Source organism: Amphiura filiformis, chromosome 19 (assembly GCF_039555335.1).
Source record: "Amphiura filiformis chromosome 19, Afil_fr2py, whole genome shotgun sequence".
Classification (NCBI taxonomy): Eukaryota; Metazoa; Echinodermata; class Ophiuroidea; order Amphilepidida; family Amphiuridae; genus Amphiura; species Amphiura filiformis.
The window spans coordinates 22343682-22370752 of NC_092646.1; the positions used below are offsets into that span (position 1 = coordinate 22343682).

At 37.9% G+C, this 27071-nt stretch overlaps 1 protein-coding gene across 1 annotated transcript in view; it reads left to right on the plus strand.

Annotated features, from left to right (window-relative positions):
• LOC140141054 (probable U3 small nucleolar RNA-associated protein 11) overlaps nucleotides 1–6974 on the plus strand; it is a 39782-nt gene extending 32808 nt beyond the window's left edge. The window contains exon 8 of the mRNA XM_072162832.1: nucleotides 1790–6974. Coding sequence (XP_072018933.1) covers nucleotides 1790–1873 — 84 coding nt within the window. The 3' untranslated portion in view covers nucleotides 1874–6974. The remainder of the gene's footprint in view (nucleotides 1–1789) is intronic.
• Nucleotides 6975–27071: the final 20097 nt, after the last annotated feature.

The window sequence follows — 27071 nt, forward strand, 5'->3', positions numbered from 1 at the left end:
TATTTACCTCGTGGTATGCCTACTAAATACAAAATATCAATCTTTTAATATCACAATGTTTTGGGCAAATCTCTCACATTTCGAATTAATATACAAACGAAAACCGTCTCTGTAATGTCTTGAGATTATAACAATATTACTAATTCAAAAAAAGTAAACCTAGGTGACTTCGAATCGTTTTTTGACTATAATTTCTGTGACAAGATGTCTCGGACTGTCTTGTTTTCTTGAGTACTTGGGTGTGACATGCGCCAGCTAATTACATTATCATGTTACTTTCTTAGCAATCACAAGATCATAAACACAGGTTGGGCTGACTTTTTTTTTCTTTATTAGAAAAGTATGGTGCGCCATTGTCAGTTACGTCTCCCGACTACTCCATCTGGTAGGCTATTCCAAATGTGAACTGCAGTGTGGATGAAGGTCCTGTCAGTAGATATTGTTCTAGAAACTGGTACTGTGAGAGCATGGCAAGGCATGGACAAGCTGGAGTGGGTAGCTCTTCTGACTACAAATGGCTTTGGTAGCAGTGCCTTCAGATCTAGTGGGCACAAGCTGGTGTGCATTTTGTAGAGAACTGTTGTTGCAGCAACTTGACATCTTTGATGGAGAGATGTGATGTTCAGCTCTGTAATCGCTTCCTCTGTCAACTGTGACTCCCAGGATCTCCAGCTCCTCCTCAGCCAGTTTGGTGATACCAAACAGAAGATCTAGCTTGGTTGGATTCCTATTTCTTGATATTGTCATTGCCTAAAATTTTATGCCTCAAAGATCACCTTCCATCTGTCTGCCCAGATCCTCAATTTTTCCAGGACTCTATTTAGGCTAACAGTAACGGCTTCAGGGTCTCGAGATGTAATCTCGCAAAACAAGGTGGAATCATTTGCGTAGAGGTATAGCTGGTTTTCACACTCATCACCCAGGTTATCAATGAAGACAGAGAATAAAAGTGGGCCCAATATTGACCCCTGGGAAACTGATGCATGCCCGAGGGCAAACAGTCTCTAGTCTTCCCAAACCCAGAATAGGCTGACTATGCTTGAATTTTGCAGATTTTTGCAGGATAATTTATTCTCTGGATCTGCCAGTGTTTACTGGGTGTCAAACATATTAAAAGCCAAATGTAGAGCTCCTTACATTAGAAGCTGCCAGCAGTAAGTACTTTCAAAGCCCACCTGATAATCAAATGTTCTACATCAATTGCCGGCCTGTTGAATAATATATTGTTGTACAATAACATGTTGTACATTAAGTGTATACAAAGTATTGTTGGTCGAAGCAGCCAAAAAATAAATTGATTTTCATTATCTGAATCAATATATTATTGAAAAATAACATTTTGGTGTTTTGCAAAAGTTCATTCTACAAATGGCATACTTTGAAAACTTGCTAAGAACTTATTGTTGTTAATGAGTTACGTACATTTTACAAAAGTGTTGTTGTTTCAGCCCACTTTACAACATAACTCAAGAACCACAGGACCTAGAAAAGTATATCTGTGATATTTGAATTCTTCTACATGCTCGCTATGAATTGAGCAATGCAATTTTTGCTAAAGCTCACTACCATTCGCAAGATGCTGTGAACTGAGTATTATTTTGCTGCTTCAACCAACAATACATCGTATACCCTTAATTGCCGGCCTGTTGACTAATATAATTCATTCAATGATTACAATATATTTATTTTATAAATAGACCATCAATAAAATGTGTTCAGATGTGAATTTTTTGCAAAAGCTCCATTTTAACAAAAATATCTTCTCAAATTTTTTCTCTCTTTTCTGCAGGATAAAGGCAAGAAAGTGTTGGTGAAAGGAGAAACTAAAGAGTCAGCAGCTGTGTACAAATGGCAACCTGCAAGGAAAAGGTAACACAAACTGTGGGATTCCTATTTTGAGACTTTTGAATGTGACCAGTTTCAGCAGCATCGATTTATAAGCAGTTGTACATTTGCCATTCATTGAAGTCACTATTGACACATACCCAAGTCGGCAGCTATATACAAATGGCAACCTGCTAGGAAAAGGTAACACCAACAGTGGGATTCCTCCAGGACTTTGTGCCTATAGTGGGACTTCTGAATATCATCATAATGATCAGTTTAAACATCATTAGTTTACAAGCAATAGTACATTTGCCATTCATGGAAGTCACTATTACACACAAAAGAGTCCCTACAGAACGTTGTGCCTATAATGGGACTTTTTGATATCGTCTTGGTGACCAGTTTCAACATCATCGATTTACCAGCAATAACTAGTACAGTTGTCATTCATTGAGTTCAGTATTGTCACACGAAAAAGTCAGGAATTGTACATGTACCATCGTCACACTGAAGAAATCAGCAGCTGTATACAAATGGCAATCTGCTAGGGAAAGGTAACAATTCTGGGATTCCTTCAGATTCAGAACTTTATGCCTATAATGAGACTTCTGAATGTATTCAAATACATATTTAGTTTGATCAGCTCATAATCGGCTTATAACATCATAGATTAATATCAATATATTTTATTTCAAGAATTGTTTTGTGATATCTCGCCAGAAGCATCACAAATTATTTATTAAGTCCTATACTTTATCTACTTTCTGTAACACATAAAATATAGACCGGGCAAGTCAGCTTAAACACTCTTAACAAGGGCCTACTTTTCGTCGCAGTGGTAAAAGCCTAACAAATCCCGCCGATTACAAGCTGATCAAACTATATAACATTTTCTTAAAGCTGGGAATTAATAAGATAGATCAGAATTGTTTGCTTCAACAAGGGGGCTTGAAACTATAGCGCCACTTAGTCTACATAGTAGACCATTTTAATTTATCATCCCTCTGACCATGGAAAATCCACCAATCCTGTTCTGATCCAACAGCTAGCTATCCATGAGAAAAATGGTCTACTATATTTAGAATATGAACTATGCACTCTAATACTAGGTATGATGCCACCTCATTAAAATACAGCCTTGGTTGTTTATGCACAGACCCTGTGGCTTATGTTACCTGACCCAGATATAGAGCTACCACATGGGTAGTGGGTTGGGTTAATGGATTGGAGATGAAAGAGGTTGAGTCTATGTGTTAAGATATGGTGGGTCACAAGGTCATTTTCCAATTAATTAGAGCAGTCCCTTTTTTCTCTGGGCAGGGCAATCACTGGGGATGTATTGTGTTTTATGCATGGAAACTTTGATACAATTGTATGAATTGTTTAAAAAGGGAATGCAGAGCAGTCTACTCGGCACTCTCTACACAGAGAATACCTACACTGTCATACCAACAGTGGTACTGTACTCCCCTGGTACTGCACAGTACCAGCCAAGTACCTTTGCAACAGTGTACCTGTGCAGGCAGCCCCAGTAGGAAATCTGGTAGTGTATATCACTCTTGTCAAAAATCGAGGGTTTAGTGCAACAAAGCCCTATTGGCAATAGCTGCCCTATAGACAATTTGACAATTTCTGCATTCTAAATTGTACACATAGGACACCTGGCAGCTATTGCAGATAAGCCTTTGTTGCAGTACACCCTCATTATAATGTATGTCAAGTACCATTACACTCATTTAATATTTGTATCATGTTGTTGATCGTGTGGACTTTGAACTAGCACACTCGCAACCACTGAATACAGAAAAATGCAATCTGGACAAGACACCCATATTTACTTTCACATTATTAGCCCATTAGTCAAAGGTTGTTATGAATTATGACTTTCCCGGGTATGAGTTAACTTGTGGTTGTCATGAGTCGAGCATGGTTGCCATGTTGAGAAAATTCAATTAACTGACACAATGTTAACATTAGTACATTTTACCCTATCAACCATTAAACAAGCAGCCGGTGCTATAAGTGATCACATGATGAGTTCTAAAATGACACACACTTCTTAGGGCGTGTTCTCACTACAGACATGGGGTGTCGTACCTAGGTCCGAATCCACATACAAGTGGACTCAGTCCACATTGATTTCGCGTTCTCACTAACACCAAAATGCTGATGTAGGATCGACTCCACTTACCCGGATGTTACAATAACAAGCACTTCAATGCATGACCATGACGTCACAAATTCTGTTGCAATGCATGTTTTGAGCCGAACTCACAGCACAAATCAAACTTTACTATAGACTATCAATTTTGAAAGATCATGTTTTATTTCCAGGACCCCTGATATATTTCTTCAATCTATGGATATGTTATTTTGTGATATATGTATTTGGAAAGATCTGAAATAAACAGCTCTAAAAACTGTTACTTTATATTAGGCCTATACGCGTAAAACAAGAGAAATACATCGGGTTGTTATTTCTGTTTATTTCACACGCAACACAACCTCTAAATCACCATCAAAAATACTATTTTTGATAAACTCAGTCTAGCAAAATGTACACCTCAAAAACGAATATTACACCTGAATATCTTTTTGTACTATCCTGTAAAGCCCAATGTCGTTTTGTTTAATTCTGAAACTGGATAAAATCTGTATCTTGACGCGATACCATTGTTTTCACACTGCACGAGAAGCATGATGCTCATCAAACTACGGCATGCAAGCATCTCGAACGAATCCCCTCGACTTTTCCGCATAAAAAATAAATGTTGTAAATTACAATGAAATAAAGCCTGTATAAATTTGTTCTATAATACCAGCTATGAATTTTTAAGTTGAAAATGCATATGTTTAAATTTTATTATGGAAAATTATATAATGCAGACATGTATTATAGGCCTATAGTATAACGACGGCCATCAAGGTTGTGCATACTGTGATTTCCGGTATAAGTGGATCGAGTCCACTTGTAAACACGTTCTCACTATGCTGTTTGATACCACGTCCTAGGTACGAGACTACCTCAATGAGGTGGTCTCGATGCTACATCCTGGATGTAGGATCGAGACCACTTATTTCGCGTTCTCACTATGCTTGGAAGTGGACTCGATGTAGGATCGAGTCCATGTCCTGGTATCAAACAGGCATAGTGAGAACGCGCCCTTACTTGTTACTTACACTATTTGGGGAATTGATGATTCAATACCGTAAAAATTCGTTAATAAGCATATCGTCGGCCGTATCACACACTGACGTATTTGCAAAATATGCATTTCGAGAAAAGCAAATTTGAAGGTTATGGATATTCATTTGCTGCATAGTCTTGATTGAAACATATTGTTGATTAAAACCTGGTTAAAAGCAATGCAAATAATATCATATTTGCAATGAAATTCATTTGTCACTATCAGAGCATAACTTATTCTGCAAAAAAATCAATATTGAAAAAAACTATGTCGTTCAAATATGTCACTACATGTGAAACAGTTGTGCAAATACGTCACTATGTGAAAAGGACAAAATAGTAATTTTACCTTGCAATGACAAAGTCGTGCAAATACGTCACTATGTGATACAGCCGACGATATGTGCTTACAACGAGTTGCTTGGACAAGAACTAATTTTTAGGTTAGTTTGTTAAACTTTTTCACTTTATTCTTTTCATTTACAAATATCTGTGTTGCCGATATTTGTTAATTAAAAGAAAAAAATGAAAAAGTTTGACGAACTAACCTAAAAATTAGTTCGTCCAAGCAACTCGTCAATAGGCACATGCTTATTTTAAAAAATTATGTTAGTAGCTTTTAATAGCAGATCTGACATCTTGGTAGCAAGTCTATTGCTTGTGGACACTGTGTTATTAGAAAGAAGTGTCAACAAGCTTGTTCATTATTATTTCAACAACTTTTCCTATACCTTTGTACAGGAGCCAAACGTAGTTAATCGGTGTGAATCCACACTTTTCCAGTACTATGCGAACGGAAGCACACATACATTTTACACATTTAACTAATTCTGTAATTTTATTGCTGATATCAATAGAGAAACCACCAATCTTTGTGTAAAGTTGAGTGGCAATGACTATAATAGACATGTATCCCTCATGAAATAATTCTGTGAATTAGACATACAATCTTTAGCTGGTGTTTATTGTTGAAAGGGATTCAATTTTGTTCCAGCATTGTTCGTCACTATTTAAACATTGGTGAAAAACGGTGAAACATGAAGTATACTAGGGCCAGTATTTAGTTGGACATTTTGTGTCCGGATTGCACATGTCCCCAATGTGATGTATCCAGCGTACGAATAGTAGTGGTGGTGGATTCCGGGGATGGAGTCTGTGCTATTTGAAGAAAAGAGGTTGAGGTAGTTTAAAAGGGCATTCGTGATCCACAGCATCATCCCCCCACTTTTCTCAAAAAAGTTGAAATTTTTATATCACTGGAAACCTCTGGCTACATAATGTTTATGTACAAAAAATTTCTTGCAAATTAATTCGCTTAGCGAAGATATCGTGAAATTTGTATTTGTCTATGGAGCAGTATAATACACATAATCATGCATAACTCACAAACGTAAAATCAGAATCAACTGAAATTTTGGGAATAACCTTTTTTCTTGGATATCTACTGAGGATGCTAGAATCATATGAAATACTCCTTTAAACGGTATGGCAAAAATGGAAGACATGACCTTAATCTCCCACACATTATTTACATGGGGTGTAAATTTCAAATGGAGTCACCCATTCAGGTAATGCCATTTGAAATTCACACTCCATGTGTGAAAGATTATTAGGTCATGTCTTCCATAGGGGTGTGTATGGATATCAACTGGAATAGCCCATTGTGTTGCAACAATGAAAAAAAGAACAAAGCCCTTCCCATAATAATCATTTAAGCAGCAGCTGAGAAATTGGGATCAAAGAACAGAAACATCAAGCCCTTATACTACCCCTTATTTCCATAGAAGCGGGCAATTTCAATCATCCTATATGAGTGTAAACAGGCCAGGTGATAAGAAAAGATCATTTTCCACAGCCAATAGTTTGATCCTTACTAACATTTTTAATATTTTCAATTATGCATATATATAGTTGTAATTTGCAAACAGGCAAAGAATATCATAATAAAGAGCATGATAAACCTATAAAAAAATTGCAATGTTGATTTATTTGGTAATATCATTAATGAGTAAATTGCTTCCCCTTCCCCCTCCCCACCCTAGAGTTCATTAATCATTCAAACAAGAAGAAAATGAACTATTATTTGCTTTCAATTAAAGCAATGTGTGATTTCCATAAAGAATAGATTCTTACTTCCACAAAATGTTAGTTTTCACTATCACATATGTCTCCTGTTAATTTTGAGCCAAACAAATGACTTAATTCTTTTCAATTTCACCACCCTAGTTTAGCTTAAAAACTATCTTTCTTTCTTTTTCTTTTTTTGCCAAATGAATGATTTCCATGTCACTGGACCTGGCAGATTTTCTAGCTAAAGAATTTTAAATTTGAAAATATTTTCAAACTCGACTCAATTTGTCAAAATAAGCTCCACAATCAACGGCAAGCACCAGTTGTTGTGGTTCTAATGGGCTGTTCCAGTTGATATCCATTAACACTTGGGTGACATTATTTGAAATGTAAACCACCTGTGTGGGAGATTAAGCCTGTGTCTTCCATAGGGGGTGTATGGATTTCAACTGGAATATCCCTTTAGAACCACAACAACTGGTGCTTGCCATTGATTATGGAGCTTATTGAGTCGAGTTTGAAATATGTTTTCAAATTTAGAATTCCTTAACTAGAAAACCTGCCAGGTCCAGTGATATGGAAATATCTTTCATTTGGCAAAAAAAGAAAGGTTTATCTCTGATCTCATAGGAGATTGGATATCTAATGTGATTGTTGTTATGGGTCTTTTTCCTATTTTTTGTGTTTTTGCTTTTACCTAATATCAAAATGGTCCGATTTTCATGTGAGCCCCACACGTTTAATGCTGGTATTCCTGTGACTTCTCTCTAGTCCGAAGGGTCGCTAGTCCGAAGGTTCTCTAGTTAGAAGGATAGCTAGTCTGAAAACTAAATTAAGTTTGCTAATTCGAAGATTCTCTAGTCCGAATAGAGAATAAGGGTCAGGGTTTAGTGTAAGGGTTAGGGTTAGCGAGCCTTATTCTTCGCAATCTGGGACCAAATGCAATCATCCAAGATGACGACGCTCGCCCCCACAGAGCCAGGAGTATAGGAGTAGAGAGATTGGATTGGCCTGCCATCAGCCCAAACCTCAACCCGATTGGACACTTGTGGGACCAGCTTGGTCGTCACTGTGCGTGCCAGGGTAGCCAAAGCAACGACACTGAATGATCTGCGATGAATCCTGGTTGAAAGAATTGAATGCCATCCTACAGCAACGTGTCTGGGTATCGTTTTTCCACCCGCTATTGAGGTTAGTGACTAGTGTTCTTTGAGTAATGGACAATTTGGCACATTCTGTTTGAGACCCCACTACATTCACAAGACGTCGTGCAAAAGGGAATTGTTTCAAATGTGGCGTCTTTGTAAAGGGGAATAAACTGTCTGTCCATTGATATGCAACACAATATGAACATGTCACAAATAATCTCAGATATAGATGCTTAAAAAAAACTTTCCAACTTTTTTTTGAGGAGTTTATACACCCACTGTAATACATTTTAGTGTCCTATAGTAGGAGACTACGCTCCCGTAATTGATTCGCATTCTTTCATAACGATGATTGACACCGATCGGCACTCCGCAAGCTTAAAACATTTTCAGGAGTATCTCTTTCACTGTTTTTTTTCTAAAAGCAGCAGTTATTTATATTAATCATACACAACGTTTGTGAAGCATGAACTCGCGCTATTTTATTTACGGCAAACCAAAATAACATATATTCGGGTTCGTGTCACAGCTACCCGTATGGTTCCTCTAACCAGTGGCGTAACTCCTATGGGCTCTGGGGGGTCGCGCCCCCGGGCACCCGGCTAAGGGGCACCCAAGCCTGGATAGCCTTTGACACGATAATACTTTGTTATAGGAAAGAAGTGGAAACCTTTACCCACCATGCATAGAATTACTCTTCATTTGGGTGCCCCTTCAACAGAAAATTTTTCACGCGCTTCATGCTGCATTGAAACATAAATTGGCATTTTAAAGACCTAAATTCAACTTGATTTAATACAAAATTAGTGGTATTTATGCACATTTTCGCACGCCCGCACGCAATTGTTTTAGGAAGAGGGGTATTTTGTATTCTTGCCCCTGGGCGCCACAATCACTAGCTACGTCACTGCAGCTAGTGACGAGTCTTCAAAAGTAAAGACATTGGAGAATATGAAAACATTTTGTTTTATTAACATGAACTGCATTAGCTTGCATTGAAAGATGAAATAAATGTAATCCAAAAGTGATTAGCTTTGCACCATGCACACCCTTGGTTAGGGGCACCCGAACTACTTTCGCCCCCGGGCACCCTGACCCAAAGTTACGCCACTGCCTCTAACATCAATTCCATCTTCCAAACCACTTAAGGGATCCAAAATGAGCGTTTATTGCGTTTCGACAGTATTTTTTGTGGGACATGAGAGCACCTCAGACGTATCGAATTGCAGTCTGAATACGAAGAATGTCTTTCTGATATCAAATAATTTTCATTTTTTAAAATCACAATATAATACAAATTTTATGACAAATTATAAAAATTTGATATTTTTCAAATTTTGATATATAACAGTCCTCGAAGTAAATTATATAAATCTAATGATATATTCTTAAAGTGTATGTAGCAGGGAGGAAAAGCCGACGGTCAATTGAAAATTTTGACCTTTCATATTGAAGATATGGATTTTTTTCCCAAAAAGACCTAATTTTTTTTTTTTGGTGTTTTGGGAAAAAAATCCATATCTTCAATACTGAAAGGTCAAATTTTTCAATTGATCGTCGGCTTTTCATCCCACCTACATACACTTTAAGTATAAATCATCAGATTTATAAAGTTTACTTCAAGTACTGTTAAATATCAAAAATATCAATTTTTAATGATTTGCCATAAAATGTGTATTAAATTGCGAATTTCAAAAATCAAAATTATTTGATATCAGAATGACATTCTTCGTATTCAGAATGCAATTCGATGTGTCTGATGTGCTCTAATGTCCCAAAATAAATACTGTCCAAACGTTCATACCCCAGCCCTTAATATGTAACTATTCATAATTATGTTGAATAGCAAGCTACGATGAAACCTCTGTCAAGTTAAAGAATATCCTTCTAGGACCCCATGCATGACATGAGTATTATGTCACATAGAGCTCCAAATACCGTCACTCAAGAGGAATATTGGAATGGGCAGGTAATATCTCTCCACATCGAACATCTGTTTCATAACGATCCTACTGATCGGAGTTATCGGACACTCCACCCCAAAGTTTAACCTTTTTCAAAAGTGAATCTTTCACTGTTTTCCTGAAAACAGTTCTCAAATAATACACAATGAAATTCATACTCGCATTAGAAACTGTCATCATTTGCGCACAAAAAATGAACCAATCATTCAGGTCCTTCACTGTTAAGTTTAAAAAAATGAACCAATCATTCAGGTCCTTCACTGTTAAGTTTTAAAAAAAAATGAACCAATCATTCAGGTCCTTCACTGTTAAGTTTTAAAAAAAAAATGAACCAATCATTCAGGTCCTTCACTGTTTTAACAGTGAAGGACCTGAATGATTGGTTCATTTTTTCACTTAAAAGTTCTCAAAATATAAATGATCAGTTGAGGCACTGTACAGATGATCATGCAAATAGTGAGTATTAAGAAAGTTCTTCTCTCTGCCATTCTTCTTGTGGAATACCCGTTCTGGAGCCACTATTTGTGAAGCATGGGTTCGAGCTATTTTATGTAGGCTGCAAAACAAAATCTAGATATCAGGGTTGGCGTCGTTGCTAACAAAATCATTTGCATGGTTCCTCCAATATCAATGCCATCTTCCAAACCGATGATACAAATGTGCATTATGTGATAACGAGATTTTCAATTAATTTGGGACGCTAAAGACAAACACACCAATGAATGGGTCCTAGCCCAGATTGATCCAAAAGAAAGATTCCTGACAACGGTGAGAAAACACAAGCTACAGTACTTTGGTCATGTAGCAAGAGGCAGTGCAGGAAATCTCGTTAGAACCCGGTTGCAATGAAAAACACAAGGTAACCGAGGCAGAGGACGTCCACGTACATCATGGGAATCAAACATCAAATCCTGGACGGGAATGACCACATACACTGCGTCCCAATCCGCACAAGACAGATGCAAATGGAGGTTCATGGCAGGTGGTGTATGACATGCATTCCCTAAATTCAGTAAATTTTCATCGTCAACCGTGTAATTGAATGGGATTATTTTGAAATTTTAAAACGCTTGAAATATCACAAACAAATAGGCCTATGTTGATAAATAATATAAATATAAGCTAAAACCGTTGGGGTTCGATAATGAACCCCACAAAACTAACCGAGTATATGGAAAATGCCATACGGCCGGGCGGTTTCAAGAGTTGCCGGCTCGATCATGTCATCCGCCGCCTGGTTCATGGTAGGATGAAGGATGGTTGGTCCAACCATGTAGGATTGCTTGGTCCAAGCGTGAAGAGGGTTTTGTCGTATTTGGCCATGCTAGCCAAATACGACATATCTTCAAATATACTTGCTTCAAGCTTGAAGGATGGTTGGTCCAAGCGTGAAGACTGCTTGGTCCAAGCGTGAAGGCACATCCTTCATGGTAGCGCCAAGCACTACGCTGAAGCGTGTGATTGGCTGCTTGGGCTTGGCTGAAGTAAATCCTGGCTGTAATTGGCTAAGCACTCCTTGCTCCTACCATGAAGGATACTTGGTCCTACCATGAAGGATGGGCTTAGAATCTTAGGTCCTGGTTTGGTAATCGTCACTTTCTTCTGGTTATACGGTCAGCGGACATCTTGTTTGGTATGGAAACTATAATCTCGTTTACCTCAAATCAATCCTAAATATCGTGTTATCTGACGAGGTTGATAAATAACCTATAGCCCGTATATCGCACCAAAAGACAACTTGGTTCAATATTATGCTTACGTATGTTTAATCATAATTTACAATACTTAAAATAAACGATCAGCAACAACGACGAAATATGGCCTAAATGTAACAGGAGAATGGGTTAACTCCCGTACAGAACTATGTTATCGAGAAATTGCTTCCCGTACATTTCAAATCAGTAAAGTCTTCACATCGAGCCTCGTTGTTTCATGATGAACCTACTGCTCGGACACTCCGCGCAAAGTTTAACATTTTTCAGAAGTAACTCTTTCACTGTCTTCCTGAAAGCAGCAGTTCTCCAATAATACACAATAACATTCATACTCGCATTAGAAACTGTCATCATTTGCGCAAAACAAATGAACCAAGCGTTCAGGTCCTCTCCTGCTAGGTTTTCATAGATGTAAATGATCAGTTGAGGCACTGTACATATGATCATGCAAATAGTAAGTATTAAGAAAGTCACAGAAGTTCTTCTCTCTAACTCTCTGCAATTCTTCTTATGGACTACCCGTTCCTGAGCCACTATCTGTGAAGCATGGGTTCGAGCAATTTTGTGTAGACGGCAAAACAAAATAAGAGATATCATGGTTGGCAATGTAGCTAACAAGATCATTTGCATGGTTCCTCCAATATCGATTCCATCTTCCACACCAACTATGCAAGTGTGCATATACGCTGAATAGTATGTGACACAGGCCGGTAGAACCATTCTGCCAACTTGCATAATAACCGCACAGGACCACAGAAGTATAACGAAACAGCGGGCTCTAAATACCGTCACCCAAGAAGAGTATTGGTAGGGTCGCGTAATAGCGACATATCTCTCTACGTTGACCGCGGCAAGATTAAGTAGAAACAAAGTACCTACTATTGATCCTAAGTGAGCGAAAACGGAACAGCTCAACTCTCAAAAGGCCATCTGTTTTGTATTGTAGACGCAATTATGGGTAGCCAATATATGACTCCGAGCAAGTCGATGCTGGTCATAGATGTTAAGAAAACCCTCGTGACAGGGTTAATATCTCGCATTTTATATAGGACAATAAGATTGAATGAATTAAAGATAAGATCTACCACCAGCAGGATGGTGAGAGTGCAGGCTTTCATGATGAGTAAGCTGTTGGGGATGGTGGAGTCCAGTGAGGAAGCATTGGATGCATTACGCGATTCCATATTCTGTGAAAATGTAGCTCGAGATGACAAAGCTAAAGACACAGTGATCGTATTCAATATTGTTCTCGGTCTGCCGGTTGGTCCTGTTCAAACCATGACGCATGAGATAGGTGTTACCATGGTCGACACAGATTGTATTTACCACTGTAAAAATTGATCGGAACTGGCTTCGAAACCGTACGTTGCTGGAGACTTAAATGTGATGGTTTGGTGACCAAAATCATTGAAAATATGCAGATAATTCAGTTTTCATCACCTCTTCCGATCGCGTTAAAAACGAAATATATATTTTGCTCTTGGGCAAGATTAATAGTCATTGTCGTTATATCGTGTTAATCATTACTTTTAGCCATCAAACCTCGATCGTGACATTATTAATAACTTCTACAGTGTATGGGAGTGTTTGCTAAAGTTACGATTAATGGCGTTAATGCTGTGTTGTGATTGTGTTCTAAGTGACACATTTTCCTTTGATATTAACCTTTAGTTGCTAAACATCACAAAAAGCAACTACCTTTTTTTTTTTCATAAAAATAGCTTATGTGAAACTATCCCTCTTTTTCTTTCTTTCTTTTTTTTTTCTTTTGAAAAATTACTCAAACATAGGGGAACAAAATGGGAAACGGAAATAGCAAAAAGAAGCCTAATTATGCAGAACATATTACTACTGTACTTCTTTTTTTCAGTTTGAAAATTCGATGGATGGATTCTCAGTTATTATCCCCAATAAAGGAGGCAGTTGCCTTTTGTGATGTGTTTATAATAATGTCATGATTAACCAGTATTAATTTGTGGCCGAGAAATACTGCTTCTCAAAATTGCCCTATTACTATTCTACGATTCCGTACAAAATATCTCCACCGTACAAACATCCTTTCATTGTCGCAGACAAATGTGACCTGTTTCCACAAAATGAGCACAAAGTCGCAAGTTGGTGGTTTCGAGACCTTCCCATTGTTGGGTTAATGTTCTTTGAAGAAGCCTGTATAGTCAGTGGTACATGTATTGTCATTTATGAATGGGGACATTATATGTTGTACTCTGTATTCAATTATATCCCCATTTACAACGCACAGTGTCAACACCCTATATTAATTATTATAAAAAAAAATTCCATACAGCTCCATACTCCGTTGGTGAGCGACGGGCGATTGGTATTTCACCGAACGCAAGAAAAGGAATCCTATCGGTCAGTGGTAAAGTACAAACTCAAAATGTATTCAATTCAATTCAATGGTATGCTTAGCCTGAGTCGCTCGGCCTATCTGGAACAAAATCGCCACGCGTAGCTGTTGAAAAACGAGACGATTCGGCGTACTATCACGGCAATTTTTGACACGAAGATATAGGGATGATGACGATGTGCAACGGTCATCCAAGTGGTAGTACAGGTGTCGTCAAGCAAAGAACATCAACATAACAATTGGAACGTCTCAAAACTCCCATCTTGCGACTTTTCCATCATTTCAAATAAAACATTAGAATATTGGAAAGAAAGTGAGGTTCGTGCAGATACTTCAGTGTTCCACAAAAGATACGTCGAGACACGTCACATTTATTTAAAGTCTTTTGATTGGTGCTATAACGATTGCTTAGTACATCATAGCCTATCTTCAATAGCTGCCCTGTGTAATGTTGTGTATAAATGTAATTGTGCTCATGAATAGTATTACCCAGGGGAGCTGTAATGAAGTCTCGTCTTTGTTGCATTGAACCCTCGTTTATATATTGTGGACGGCAAATCATGCCCGGTGATCATATTTTCATACTCGCAGTGATCGAATGTCTGATGGCGGCTACCACAGCAGATCAAACATTGTGTCCGAACGGCGCTAGTTTTGGAACGAACGAAAGACAACTGTGAGACGTGGTCACATCTTTAATCTGATTCTCAATGCTCGGATTTTCTCACCATCAGAACCTGCTGAAAGTGACACTTTCCTTGCCCAGTCAGGTGACACGCTGACAAAGTTAAGAGTCGGATGCTCTGGAAAGAATTTCCGCCCGGATCGTTATTGAGATCAATATTAATATTCCTGATGTGAGATAAACGACAGGTTGACCAAGAAACCTTTGTATGAAACAGCTTTTACTCTCATTAAATTATACTATAATTATTCTATTCATCACAACATGTCTACAAACAGAACAGAAGCATACGACATTCCGCCAAGTGTCATCATCTTCAAAGCAACCTCTCTTGGAATAATTATCGTCTTAAGCCTCATTTTTAATTCTTTGACCCTCATAATTCTTCATCGTATGCGAGATATGAACCCTATTACGAGAATTGTCTTAACATCAATGACGGTAACAGATCTAATTAGCATTAATTACTACGCCCCAATATTTGCATCAGCGGTTGTCAACAGGTGGCCATATAGTGACCAGTACTGCACTGTTGTTGCATTTTTGACCATCTGTCTTGGGTCAGTGTATTACCTGCACCTACCTTTGGTTAACTTTGAGCGTTTCATTGCAGTGACCCGCCCATTTCAATACACCACTCGCATCACCGTAACGCGTGTACGCGTTACTGTGATAATTTTGTGGAGCGTTGCAGCCTTTTCAGCAATTGCGAGGTCTTTTCTACCTTACAAGATAACGTATTTTCCTCATTTTCACTGTTGCCTTGTGGGATCAGTTGGGTCAGATATCTTTGGAACAATTTATATTGTTGTTTTAACTATTATTCCTCTATGTTTATCTGTTTACTTCTTCATTCGATTATATGCTGTAGCTAGGTATCACACGAGACAAATAGAGGCACAAGTAAGAAGTTGTCATCGTAATGCTGTACAAGGTGGAAGCCGTAGGGAATTGGAAAGAAAGACGTCCGTAACTTTCTTTCTAATGACGGTATCTCTTATTGTGTGTATGACTCCAAAGATCATTGTGAATATCTATGAGAACATAACAGCAGAAGAACTAAACGTGTGGTTTGTGAGCATTGCTGTGGTGATGGCAGCATTGAACTCAATTATCAATGTCATTATCTATTATTGGAGAACGGCTGCTTTTAGAAAGGCAGCAAGAGACATTATTTTGGCACAACTGCATTATTGTAAGAATTATTGCAACAGAAAATGTTTAAATTGATTGTCTATGTATCACTCTTACTAGGTTTCTATGCGGACATCGTACATGGACATTCCAGGATGCTCATCCGGAACACAAACGTGCTTTGCAACACGCGAACGACGACACACCGGTCAAATGTAAGAACTTTGCTATACCCTACGTGTCAGATCTGTCTGGAAAACTTCGGAGGATTTTCGGTCAACATCAGATCCCCGTCGCATTTAAAGCTGCCAACAGTTTGAGACAAAAACTGGTTCACCCAAAAAAAAACCATCTAAAGCTGAATTTATACTCGGTCGCTTTTGCAAAAAAGCGATTCTCGCGTATGCACAGGGTTTATTTCCGTTTTCAGAGCGTCAATTCAATCAATCAATAAAAATCACCGAGGAAAAAACGACGTCGCTTTTTAATTGTATTTACCACTGTAAAAAGTTGATCAGAGAGTTTAGTGTCCAATGTAGAAGGATACATTAGAAGATTCCATCTGTGGAGAAAGCTCCACACAAATAGAGGTTATAGTATCAATATTGTTTTCAATCTGTTGGTTGTGTTACGATCCGTAATGACTGAAGGCCAAAGTCACCTTTTACACAAATTCACACGGATGCACAACAATAATACACTGTTTGATTAAGTTAACAATATCTGAATCTTTAAATCAAAAGATAAGTATAATCTATCAATAATCTTGTGAGAGAACATAAATACATATGATCAGTCAGAATCAATCAATTACACTGTGTTAAATAAAGATACTTGTACCATACCTCTGTGGTTTTACTTCCTAGTACCACTCTCTAGAGTGGAGTCAAAACCCATGTACCATTCCCATGTTCCACTCCAGAATAACAAGTCACATGGGAGATCACTTGTCCCACCCTCTAGTATAAACTTTAAAAATAAACAGACCCACCCAAAGAGTGGTCCTACTCCAGACATAACATGTGACATGGGAGACTACTTGTACCATCCTCATAACAGGTGTGCCCAGAGAGTGATCTTTTTTCAATTAAAATTTCCAAGTAACCTCAATAAGGGTTCAAAAGACAACATTATGTAACCTCACAACAAGGGTTCCATGTGGGTGTATACTTTTAGGACATTATGTTTGAATACATAGGCCTAGATTACTTGGCTAGAGTTTTGTCCTTGTAGAGTGCTCCTTTTTGCCATGTATCACTCTGCCCTGGTACAAGTAACTTATTCGCCTGAAGGCCACTCGTGGAATAACTATTACTTAATCCAGCAGCCTTCTTGTTGTTGATTTGAAAGTTCTGATGTCAATGTTCTCAATTTGTTTTGATCAACTTTATACATGAGAGGATACCCATAAATGTCATCGATCTCATGAAATAACTTTGAATTATAAACAAAGGTAAATAATCAAGTTAAATTACTCAGGGCACATTCGAAACCTTTGTTTGTTTGAGACATAAATATTATGGTTTAATGTCCAAAATGGTTGAATTCAGTTAATTCGGTTTTTAATTACCTCTTCGGGTTGCGTTGAAAATTAAATATATTGCTTATTGGGTATGCAACATTAATGGTAATTGTATTATATAGTACTCTCTTCTCTTGAAAATATTTTACTCAACTTGCGTAAAAAGGTCACAACTCAACAAATTGAGAAAAAAATTACTCAAATTGAGTAAATAATACCCAACATTGAGCTCATATTGATAAACAATACGCTCAGTATTGGGTACTATTTATCAATATTTTAGCTCAATGTTGGGTATTATTTCCTAAATTTGAGTAATTTTTACTCATTTTGTTGAGTTGTGACCTTTTTACTCAAGATCAGTAAAATATATTTAAGAGTGTAGTCCTCGTATCGTGTTAATCATAGCTTTATCCTACGGTCTTTCTGTAGCCAGCAACCATCGTGACATTATTAATACCTAATATAGTGTATGGGAGTCTTGGCTTAATTTACAATTAATGGCGTTAATGCTGTGTTGTGATAGTGTTCTACGTGACGGGTTTTCCTTGACTATTAGTTGCTAAATACATCACAAAAAGCAAGTACCCTTGCACAGTGTCATCGCCCCGATATCTTCATGGCAGAAATCGCCATGGTAGATTGAATCCACAGCCACGCATGGCCATTTGTATCGACCTGTATAATAGGCCGAAGGACATCTGACTAAGGCTACTGACAATAGCCCCGATTACCTCGGTGACTGACCTCGCTGTTTCAAGTCGAGCATGGTAGCCATAGGTCATATTCTTTTAGACTACCTTCACGATTGGCCGATACACTGCGCTATATAATTCGGCACATATAAATCAGAATTATTGCGGAATTATTGTCAGTTTTTGACTCAAGACGCAAGCTGCTGTCTCAAAGCGCAAACTAACGACTATCATTATCTGTTCAAAATATATATTCATGTGCAAGGGACCACATCTGGTTTCTTTATACGAAATCATTTACGGGAGATATTCATCATTTTCTACACCGGTATCCAAAGATTTTCTTCTCATATCAAACTCGTGCATAGCAAATTCACGTGTATCGATCCCGGGTATTCATTTAAGTATCTCTGCTGACAAAGTAATTATTAGCCAGGCGATGTCGGTGTGCCTTGGACGAAAAACGAGTGTCCAGAAACGAGATAATGCGAACATCCTTTGTAAGGAGTGTCATTCAAAGTCTAAACACATCAGAGAATCCATCTGGATCAGGAAAAGGGGATCCAGCGTCATGAATAGGGACGAGGGGGTCCACTACTGAAGTCACGTATACGATCTTATCCTGACTGATACCCCATCTACAGTCGGGATCCGGCAAACCGGAAGTGGTGAGGATCTACCATCATCATTCTGATGATGACTTTCGACCACTATGATGTTAGACGAAACCGTCAATCGTGAGTAAAATTCTGGTTTTGTGCAAAAGAAATTTATTCAATCTGTTTATAAATGTTATCAGTATTAATTTGTAATCGAGAAATACTGCTTCTCAAAATATTGCTTTATTACGAAACGGTACAAAATTATTAACCACTACGATACAAACACCATTTCAATGTCGCAGAAAAATAAAGCAATAGAGTATTAGAAAAAACTGATGTTCGTGTGGATACTTCAGTAGTTTCACAAAAGATGTATCAAAACATGTCACTTTAAATGTCGTTTGATTGGTGCTATAACGATACTCAGTGCAACAAAGCCATATCTTCATAGCTGCCCTCGGTAATGTTGTGTATAAATGCAATTGTGCTTATGAATAGTATTACTCAGGGGAGCGATAATGAAGTTGAGCCTTTGTTGCTCTGAACTCTCGATTAATATAATGTGGAAGGAGAATCATACCCGGCGATCACGCTTTCATACTCGCAGTGATTGGATGTCTTATGCACACATAGACCATCAAGACTACGACAACAGGTCCAACATTGTGTCTCACAACGGGCCTACTTTTGGGACGAACGACAGACAACACTTTAAACTGATTCTCAGAGTTGGGATTATCATTTGCTCACCTTCGGAACCTGCTGAAAGTGACACGTTCCCTTGTCCAATCATTTGATGGCCTTGTACATACGTCTTTTGGTAAAAGTCGTCGCATCGTGACCGTAGTCAGGTGACACGCCGACAAAGTTAAGAGTTGTATGCTCTGGAAAGAATATCCGCCCGGATCGTTATTGAGATCAACAATAATATTCCTGATGTAAGATAAGCGGCAGTTTGACCAAGAAACCTTTGTTTGCATGAAACAGTACGTTTTACTCTCAATAAATTATACTGTAATTATTCTATTCATCGCAACATGTCTACAAACAGAACAGAAGCATACGACATTCCTCCAAGTGTCATCATCTTCAAAGCAACCTCTCTTGGAACAATCATCGTCTTAAGCTTCATTCTTAATGCTTTAACCCTCGTAATCCTTCATCGTATGCGAGATATGAACCGCATTACGAGAGTTTTCTTAACATCAATGACGGTAACAGATCTATGCAGTCTTGGTTATTACTTCCCTATATTTGCATCTGTCTTGGGTCAGTGTATTACCTGCACCTACCTTTGGTTAACTTTGAGCGTTTCATTGCAGTGACCCGCCCATTTCAATACACTACTCGCCTCACCGTATCGCGTGCACGAGCTACTGTGTTAATTCTGTGGAGCGTTGCAGCCTTTTCAGCAATTGCGAGGTCTTTTCTGCCTTACAACATATCGTATTCTCCTCGTTTGAATGATTGCACCGTGGGATCGGTTGGGTCAGAAATCTTTGGAATAATTTTTATAGTTCTATTAACTATTATTCCCCTATGTTTATCTGTTTACTTCTTCATTCGATTATATGCTGTAGCTAGGTATCACGCCAGACAAATAGAGGCACAAGTAAGAAGTTGTCAGCGTAATGCGGTACAAGGTAGGAGCTGTGGGGAATTGGAAAGGAAGACGTCCGTAACTTTCTTTCTAATGACGGTATCTCTTATTGTGTGTATGACTCCAAAGATCATTGTGAATATCTATGAGAACATAACAGCAGAAGAACTAAACGTGTGGTTTGTGAGCATTGCTGTGGTGATGTCAGCCTTGAACACAATTATTAATGTCATCATCTATTATTGGAGAACGGCTGCTTTTAGAAAGGCAGCAAGAGATATTATTCTAGCACAAATGAAGCGAATAGTGCGAACGTAGTGTAACAGAAAATGTCTAAATTGATTGTCTTTGTGTTACTATAGTATTACTTAGTACCTTTCAGCAAAACTGTCATCTCTGACGTTATGCTGGCAGATTTGATTCACTGGAAGAAAGCGTTATAGCTCTTTGTGGACATGAAGTCAATGAATCAAATTAAAGTATACGTTTTTGAAGGTTCTCAATCATCCAGGTATAATTTAATATTAAAATGAACTCGTAAAACTATTCAACTGCACCTACGTTTTTGTATCTTATGTACATATTCAGACCGTCTGTCGATCTAGCGGCAATTGGTCATTAACCTGTGATAAGATTTTGTTGCCTTAGATCGTTGATTTTGAGTCAAACTTCCAGTAGGAATGTCAGTGGACAAAAAGAGCACACATACGGAACAATACTTATTGTTTGACGCACACCACCCTTGGTACACTAGGTGGGAGTTATCCGAACACTGCTCCATAGAGCGGGTACCATATCTTTGGACGAGATCGTGAAAGAAGAGGAACACAAACACTCAAATCGGCTTTGGGTGTGTGCGGACATCGCAAATGGACATTCCACAAAGCTCTTCCTGGAAATAAACGAACTTCCAAACTACACTCGCGACACGCGACGCGACGTTATACCGGTCAAACGGAAGAACGTTACCATCCCTTAGGTGTCATTTATTATCTGTCTGAAAAACTTCGGAGAATTTTCGGCCAACATCTGATCCCCGTCTCATTTAAACCTACCAACATTTTGAGACAGAAGCTGGTTCACCCAAAAGACAAGCCACCCAGGACAAACAGAGGAATATTGCCATACAATATGTAAGGATACCGATTGCCTGGACTGTACATTAACATAGGTGAAACAAAACAGACATTAGCAAAACGTACGTATCAGCACAGACGAACTAGTACCGGTTGTGGTGATTCCACCGTGTATACGCCAGTGTAGTCCGCACGACTGGCTGCAGGCGGTGATGGAAGCGATATCGCCAATTTTGAGGTCGTCATTGGATTAACACATAATCATGAAATCTTCACAAACAATTCTAAATTTGTTATGTGGTGTCAAAGCAAAATTATCTTACTCTAAAACCGCCGGGGTTCTACAAAGTACCCCACTGCAAGTATGTTAATTTTCCATATGTAATTGCTAACCGTGTATTTTGAATGGGGCTGTCAGCCCTGTATCTTCGCCAGCCTCGTACGTCACGTGTCGCGCTTCCTATGCCACCTGACTGGCTGCTCCGCAACCTGTCCGGCCTGAAAGTAACCTGTTCATGTCCATAATTTTATGTATTTTACTTTTACGAGGGGTGGGAAAACATTTGACGAAAATCGTCCAAAATGGTCAACAAGGCCTATATTTCGACGGACAGCATTCCACATGGAGAGGATGGGGCAAAATGTTTCACAGTCCCCTGACTACACCACTGGATCGAAGTGGGCATTTAAAAAAAAAATCAAACAAAAGACGATTAAAAAACAAACCAGGACACAAATTTAGTGAAAATCAAAGGTCAACCAAATTATTTGACCTACAATGTATGTATTATGTACAGCTCATTCAGAATCAATATTTGTGAAGATGAATTCCAGCTATTTTGTGTAGACGCTAAAACAAAGTAAAATGTTGGAGTCAAATCTAGCAAGATCATTTGTATGGCTCTCCTTGCAGAAATGCCATCTTCCAAACTAATGAAGAAAGTGTGGATATGTGATAACGAGATTTAATTGGGTTACTACTATTTTTTGCCAGCGAAGTAAAGCGAAGAACTTCGCCACTTTCTTCTGGTTAAACGGTCGGAGGTTGATCTTGTTTGGAATGGAAACTATAATCTCGCTTACCTCAAATAAATGTTATCGGACGAGGTCAGGGTTCTGTTTTTGCAACTGGCAAACATGTGTTTTGCCAGTTTTTGTCTGTTTAAACTGGCAAAAATGCCATAAAACACATAAACAGTAACACACAACTTTAAATGAATCAATCATTTAACATATTTTTTCTCATCAAGTCCTTAGAATGAAAGCGATTTGAATTTGATATGATACATTTCAGTGCATTGCATTTTTGAGCAATGAAATCCCATGCCATTAATTTTTTTAATATGTTTCTATAATTGAAAAATCTGGCCTGATCACACTCAGGAAATTATTTTATGACTCAATGTTTTTTAGATGAATTGCTATCTTTGCCGGCGAAAACTGTGTTTACCAACTGGAAAAACCCGCGGTTAAACTTGCAAAACCTGGAAGAGGTTGCTAAATAACCTATTGCCTTCGCCTGTATTATAGATCACACTAACTGACAAAAACATGACTCAATATTAAGTTTGCTTAATCTTAAGTTACAACACTTACAATAAACAATTAGCATAAAATGATGTAATAGATATGGCTTTAGTATCTAACAAGAGAGCAGAGAATTATATATAGTTAATTCCCGCACAGGACTTTATTATCGATATTACTTCCCGCTACATTCTAAATCAGCAAAGACTTCACATCGTCCATCGTTGTTTTATGATGATGATCCTACTGTGCAGACACTCCGCGCAAAGTTTAAGATTTTTCAGAAGTAAATCTTTCGCTGTTTACCTGAATGCAGCGCAGCTGTCTCCAATAATACACGACAGCATTCATACTCGCATTAGAAACTGACATCATTTGCAGTTATTTGCGCAAAACAAATAAACCAAACGTTCAAGTCCTTCCGTGATAAGTTCTACTAGATGTAAATGAGCAGTTGAAGGCACTGTATAGATGACCGTGCAAATAAAGCTAAAAAGTAAGTATGAGAAAAGAAAAAGAAAAAGAAAGTTACAGAAGTTCTTCTCTCTAATTGTCTGCAATTCTTCTTGTGGACTAGCCCGACTACCCGTTCTTGAGCTATTTGTGAAGCATGGATTCGCGCTAGTTTGTGTAGACGGCAAAACAAAATAATAGATATCAGGGTTGCAGTCACAGCTTGCAACATCATTATGTATGGTTCCTCTGATATCGTTACAATTGTGCATATATTGTGAATAGTAAGCGACCCCGGTAAATGATATTGGCTGGTCGAACACCCCTGACAACTTCCAAGAATAACCAAAGGACCAAGAAAGTATAAAAAAAACAGCGGGCTCTGAATACCGACACTCAAGAGACCGAAGAGTAGTGAAATGGTCGTTATGATAGCTAAATGATCTCTTCACATCGACCCTCGTTGTTTCATGATGACTGTCAGAAGTAACTCTTTCACTGTTTTCCTGAAAGCAGCAGTTCTCCAATAATACACAACAACATTCATACTCACATTAGAAACTGTCATCATTTGCGCAAAACAAATGAACCAAGCGTTCAGGTCCTTTCCTGTTAAGGGGTACTACACCCTGGCCAATTTTGTGCCTATTTTTGCATTTTTCTCAAAAATTATAGCACATTGGTGACAAGTAAGATATGTATATTATAGGGCAAAGACTACAACTACTGTACTGAAAATTCAGCAACTCAAAGCAAGTAGTTATTGATTTATTGATCAAATACTGGTTTTCCTCATTTTTGACTGTAACTCCACAACTGTTGTCTGTGCTGAAATAAAATTTCCAGAGCAGTAGTTGTAGTCCTTGCCCCTATAATATACATATCTTACTTGTCCCCAATGCGCTATATTTTTTGAAAAAAAAGAAAAAATAGGCACAAAATTTGGCAGGGGTGTAGTACCCCCTTAAGTTCTCATAAATATAAATGATCAGTTAGGGCACTGTACAGATGATCATGCAAATAGTAATTAGTTAAAAGTCACAGAGGTTATTCTTTCTAATTCTCTGCCATTCTTCTTGTGGACTACCCGTTCTTGAGCCACTATCTGTGCAGCATGGGTTTTACCTATTTTGTGTAGACGGCAAAACAAAATAATAGATATCAGGGTTGGCAATTTAGCTAACAAGATCAATTGCATGGTTCCTCCAAAATCAATACCATCTTCCACACCAACTATGCAAGTGTGCATATACGCTGAATAGTAAATGACACTGGCTGGTTGAACAGTTGTGCCAACTTGCATAATGACCGCAAAAGACCAGAGGAGTATAACGAAACAGCGGGCTCTAAATACCGTCACCCAAGAAGAGTATTGGTAGGGTCGGGTAATAGCGACATATCTCTCTACGTTGACCGCGGCAAGATTAAGAGCAAACAATGTACCAACTATTGATCCTAAGTGAGCGAAAACGGAACAGCTTAACTCTCCAAAAGGCCATTTGTTTTGTATGTATTGTAGACGCAATTATAGGTAGCCAATATATGATTCCGAGCAAGTCGATGCTGGTCATAGATGTTAAGAAAACCCTCGTGACAGGGTTAATATCTCGCATTTTATATAGAACAATAAGATTGAAGGAGTTCAAGATAAGATCTACCGCCAAAAGTATGGTCAGAGTGCATGCTTTCATGATGAGTAAGCTATCGGGGATGATAGAGTCCGACATAGAAGCATTGGATGCATTTGAAGATACCATATTCTGTGAAAATGTCGCTCGATATGAAAATGCACAATTATAGTATATAATATTGTTCTCAGTCTGTCGGTTGGTCACTGATCTAATAGCCTAACTATGATGCCCATGCCCAGGGTAGGTTTTACCGTGATTGACAAAGATTGTATTTACCACTGATCAGGGATTGAATTGTCCAATGTAGAAGCATTGGATACAATGAGAGTCCATTCGTGAATATGTTTATTATAATGGTGTTCCATCTCAACAGCAAAATCTTACTTGCGGTGTGCCTCAAGGTTCAATACTGGGTCCACTACTTTTCATTATATATGTTAACGATATTCACTTAATTACTGAGTCACTTGGTGTGATTTCATTTGCTGATGACACCAATTTATTTTACTCTCACAATCAGTTTAATGTTATTGAGGAGGTCTGCAACAAAGAGCTTATTAATGTGAATAGATGGTTCCCGGTAAATAAATTATCTGTCAATGCTAAAAAAACGAATTATATGTTACTCGGTACCAAGAAGAACACAAAACCTGAGTACAATTTGCAATTGTTTCTTGACTCTGACAGGCACTCAAGAACACCGCTTGAAAAAGTGCCAAGCACTAAGTTTCTAGGTCTACAAATTGACCAGAATATCACTTGGAAAGAACATATTGATAATATTGTAAAAACATGTTCAAGAAATGTCGGTATCATTAATAAATTAAAAACTTCCTCCCACATGAGGCGTTATATACATTGTATTGCTCTTTGATATTACCGTATATCAATTATGGTATCTTAGCTTGGGGATGTGCATGTTCATCATACATAAATGATCTTTTTAAAATTCAAAAGAGGGCACTTCGTATTATAAGTGCAAGTGATTATAGAAGTAGCACAAATCCCTTACTGATTAGGTATAATACTTTAAGTGTCAGGGATATGTATACATTTGAACTTGGTTTATTTATGTACAAACATGATAATGGACTTTTACCGAGTGTTTTTGATGATTTATTTGTAAAACAGTCTAAGATCCATGACTTGAATACCAGATATAAAGATCGTCTGAGGCTTCCATTTATCAAAAGAGCTTTCTGTGACAAATCTATTAAATATGCAGCTACTAAGTTATGGAATAATGTTGATAACAGTATTAAAAGTTCATCATCGATTAATCAATTCCGCCATGTATTTAAAAAACATCTCATGCAAAGTTACTGTTAATTCCTATTGTATCTGATTTATGTGACCACATTGGATATTTATATTTTATATTACTTATTGTTGTGCATTTTCTTATTTACTATTGTTTACTGTTATTTTTCATGTATTTAGGTTAATTCATATCAAGATATGACAGTTTACTGTTGCTTCTTCATTGAAATGACAATCTGCTGCCATGTCTAATGATGAATTAACCAATCAAGGGATCACAGACTTTCAGGCCTCTTCTTGGCCTTTCCTGTGATTCCTTCACTCTCACTTGTATTATGATTTTGTATGTATCCTATGTATATTTGCTATTTGATGAGTGAAAAAAATAAATGAATGAATGAATGAATGAATGAATGAAGAAAGATATAGGTACAAAGTTATCACGCCAATATTATTTCCAATCTGGTAATTATTTGTCTAATCTAGTGACTATTCGTCTAATCTAGTTACTATTCGTCAAATCTGGTGGTTATTCGTACGTCTAATACCATGTTCAAATCATAATCCCCGGGCAAGGTGTTACCATGATCGGCACAGATTGTATTTA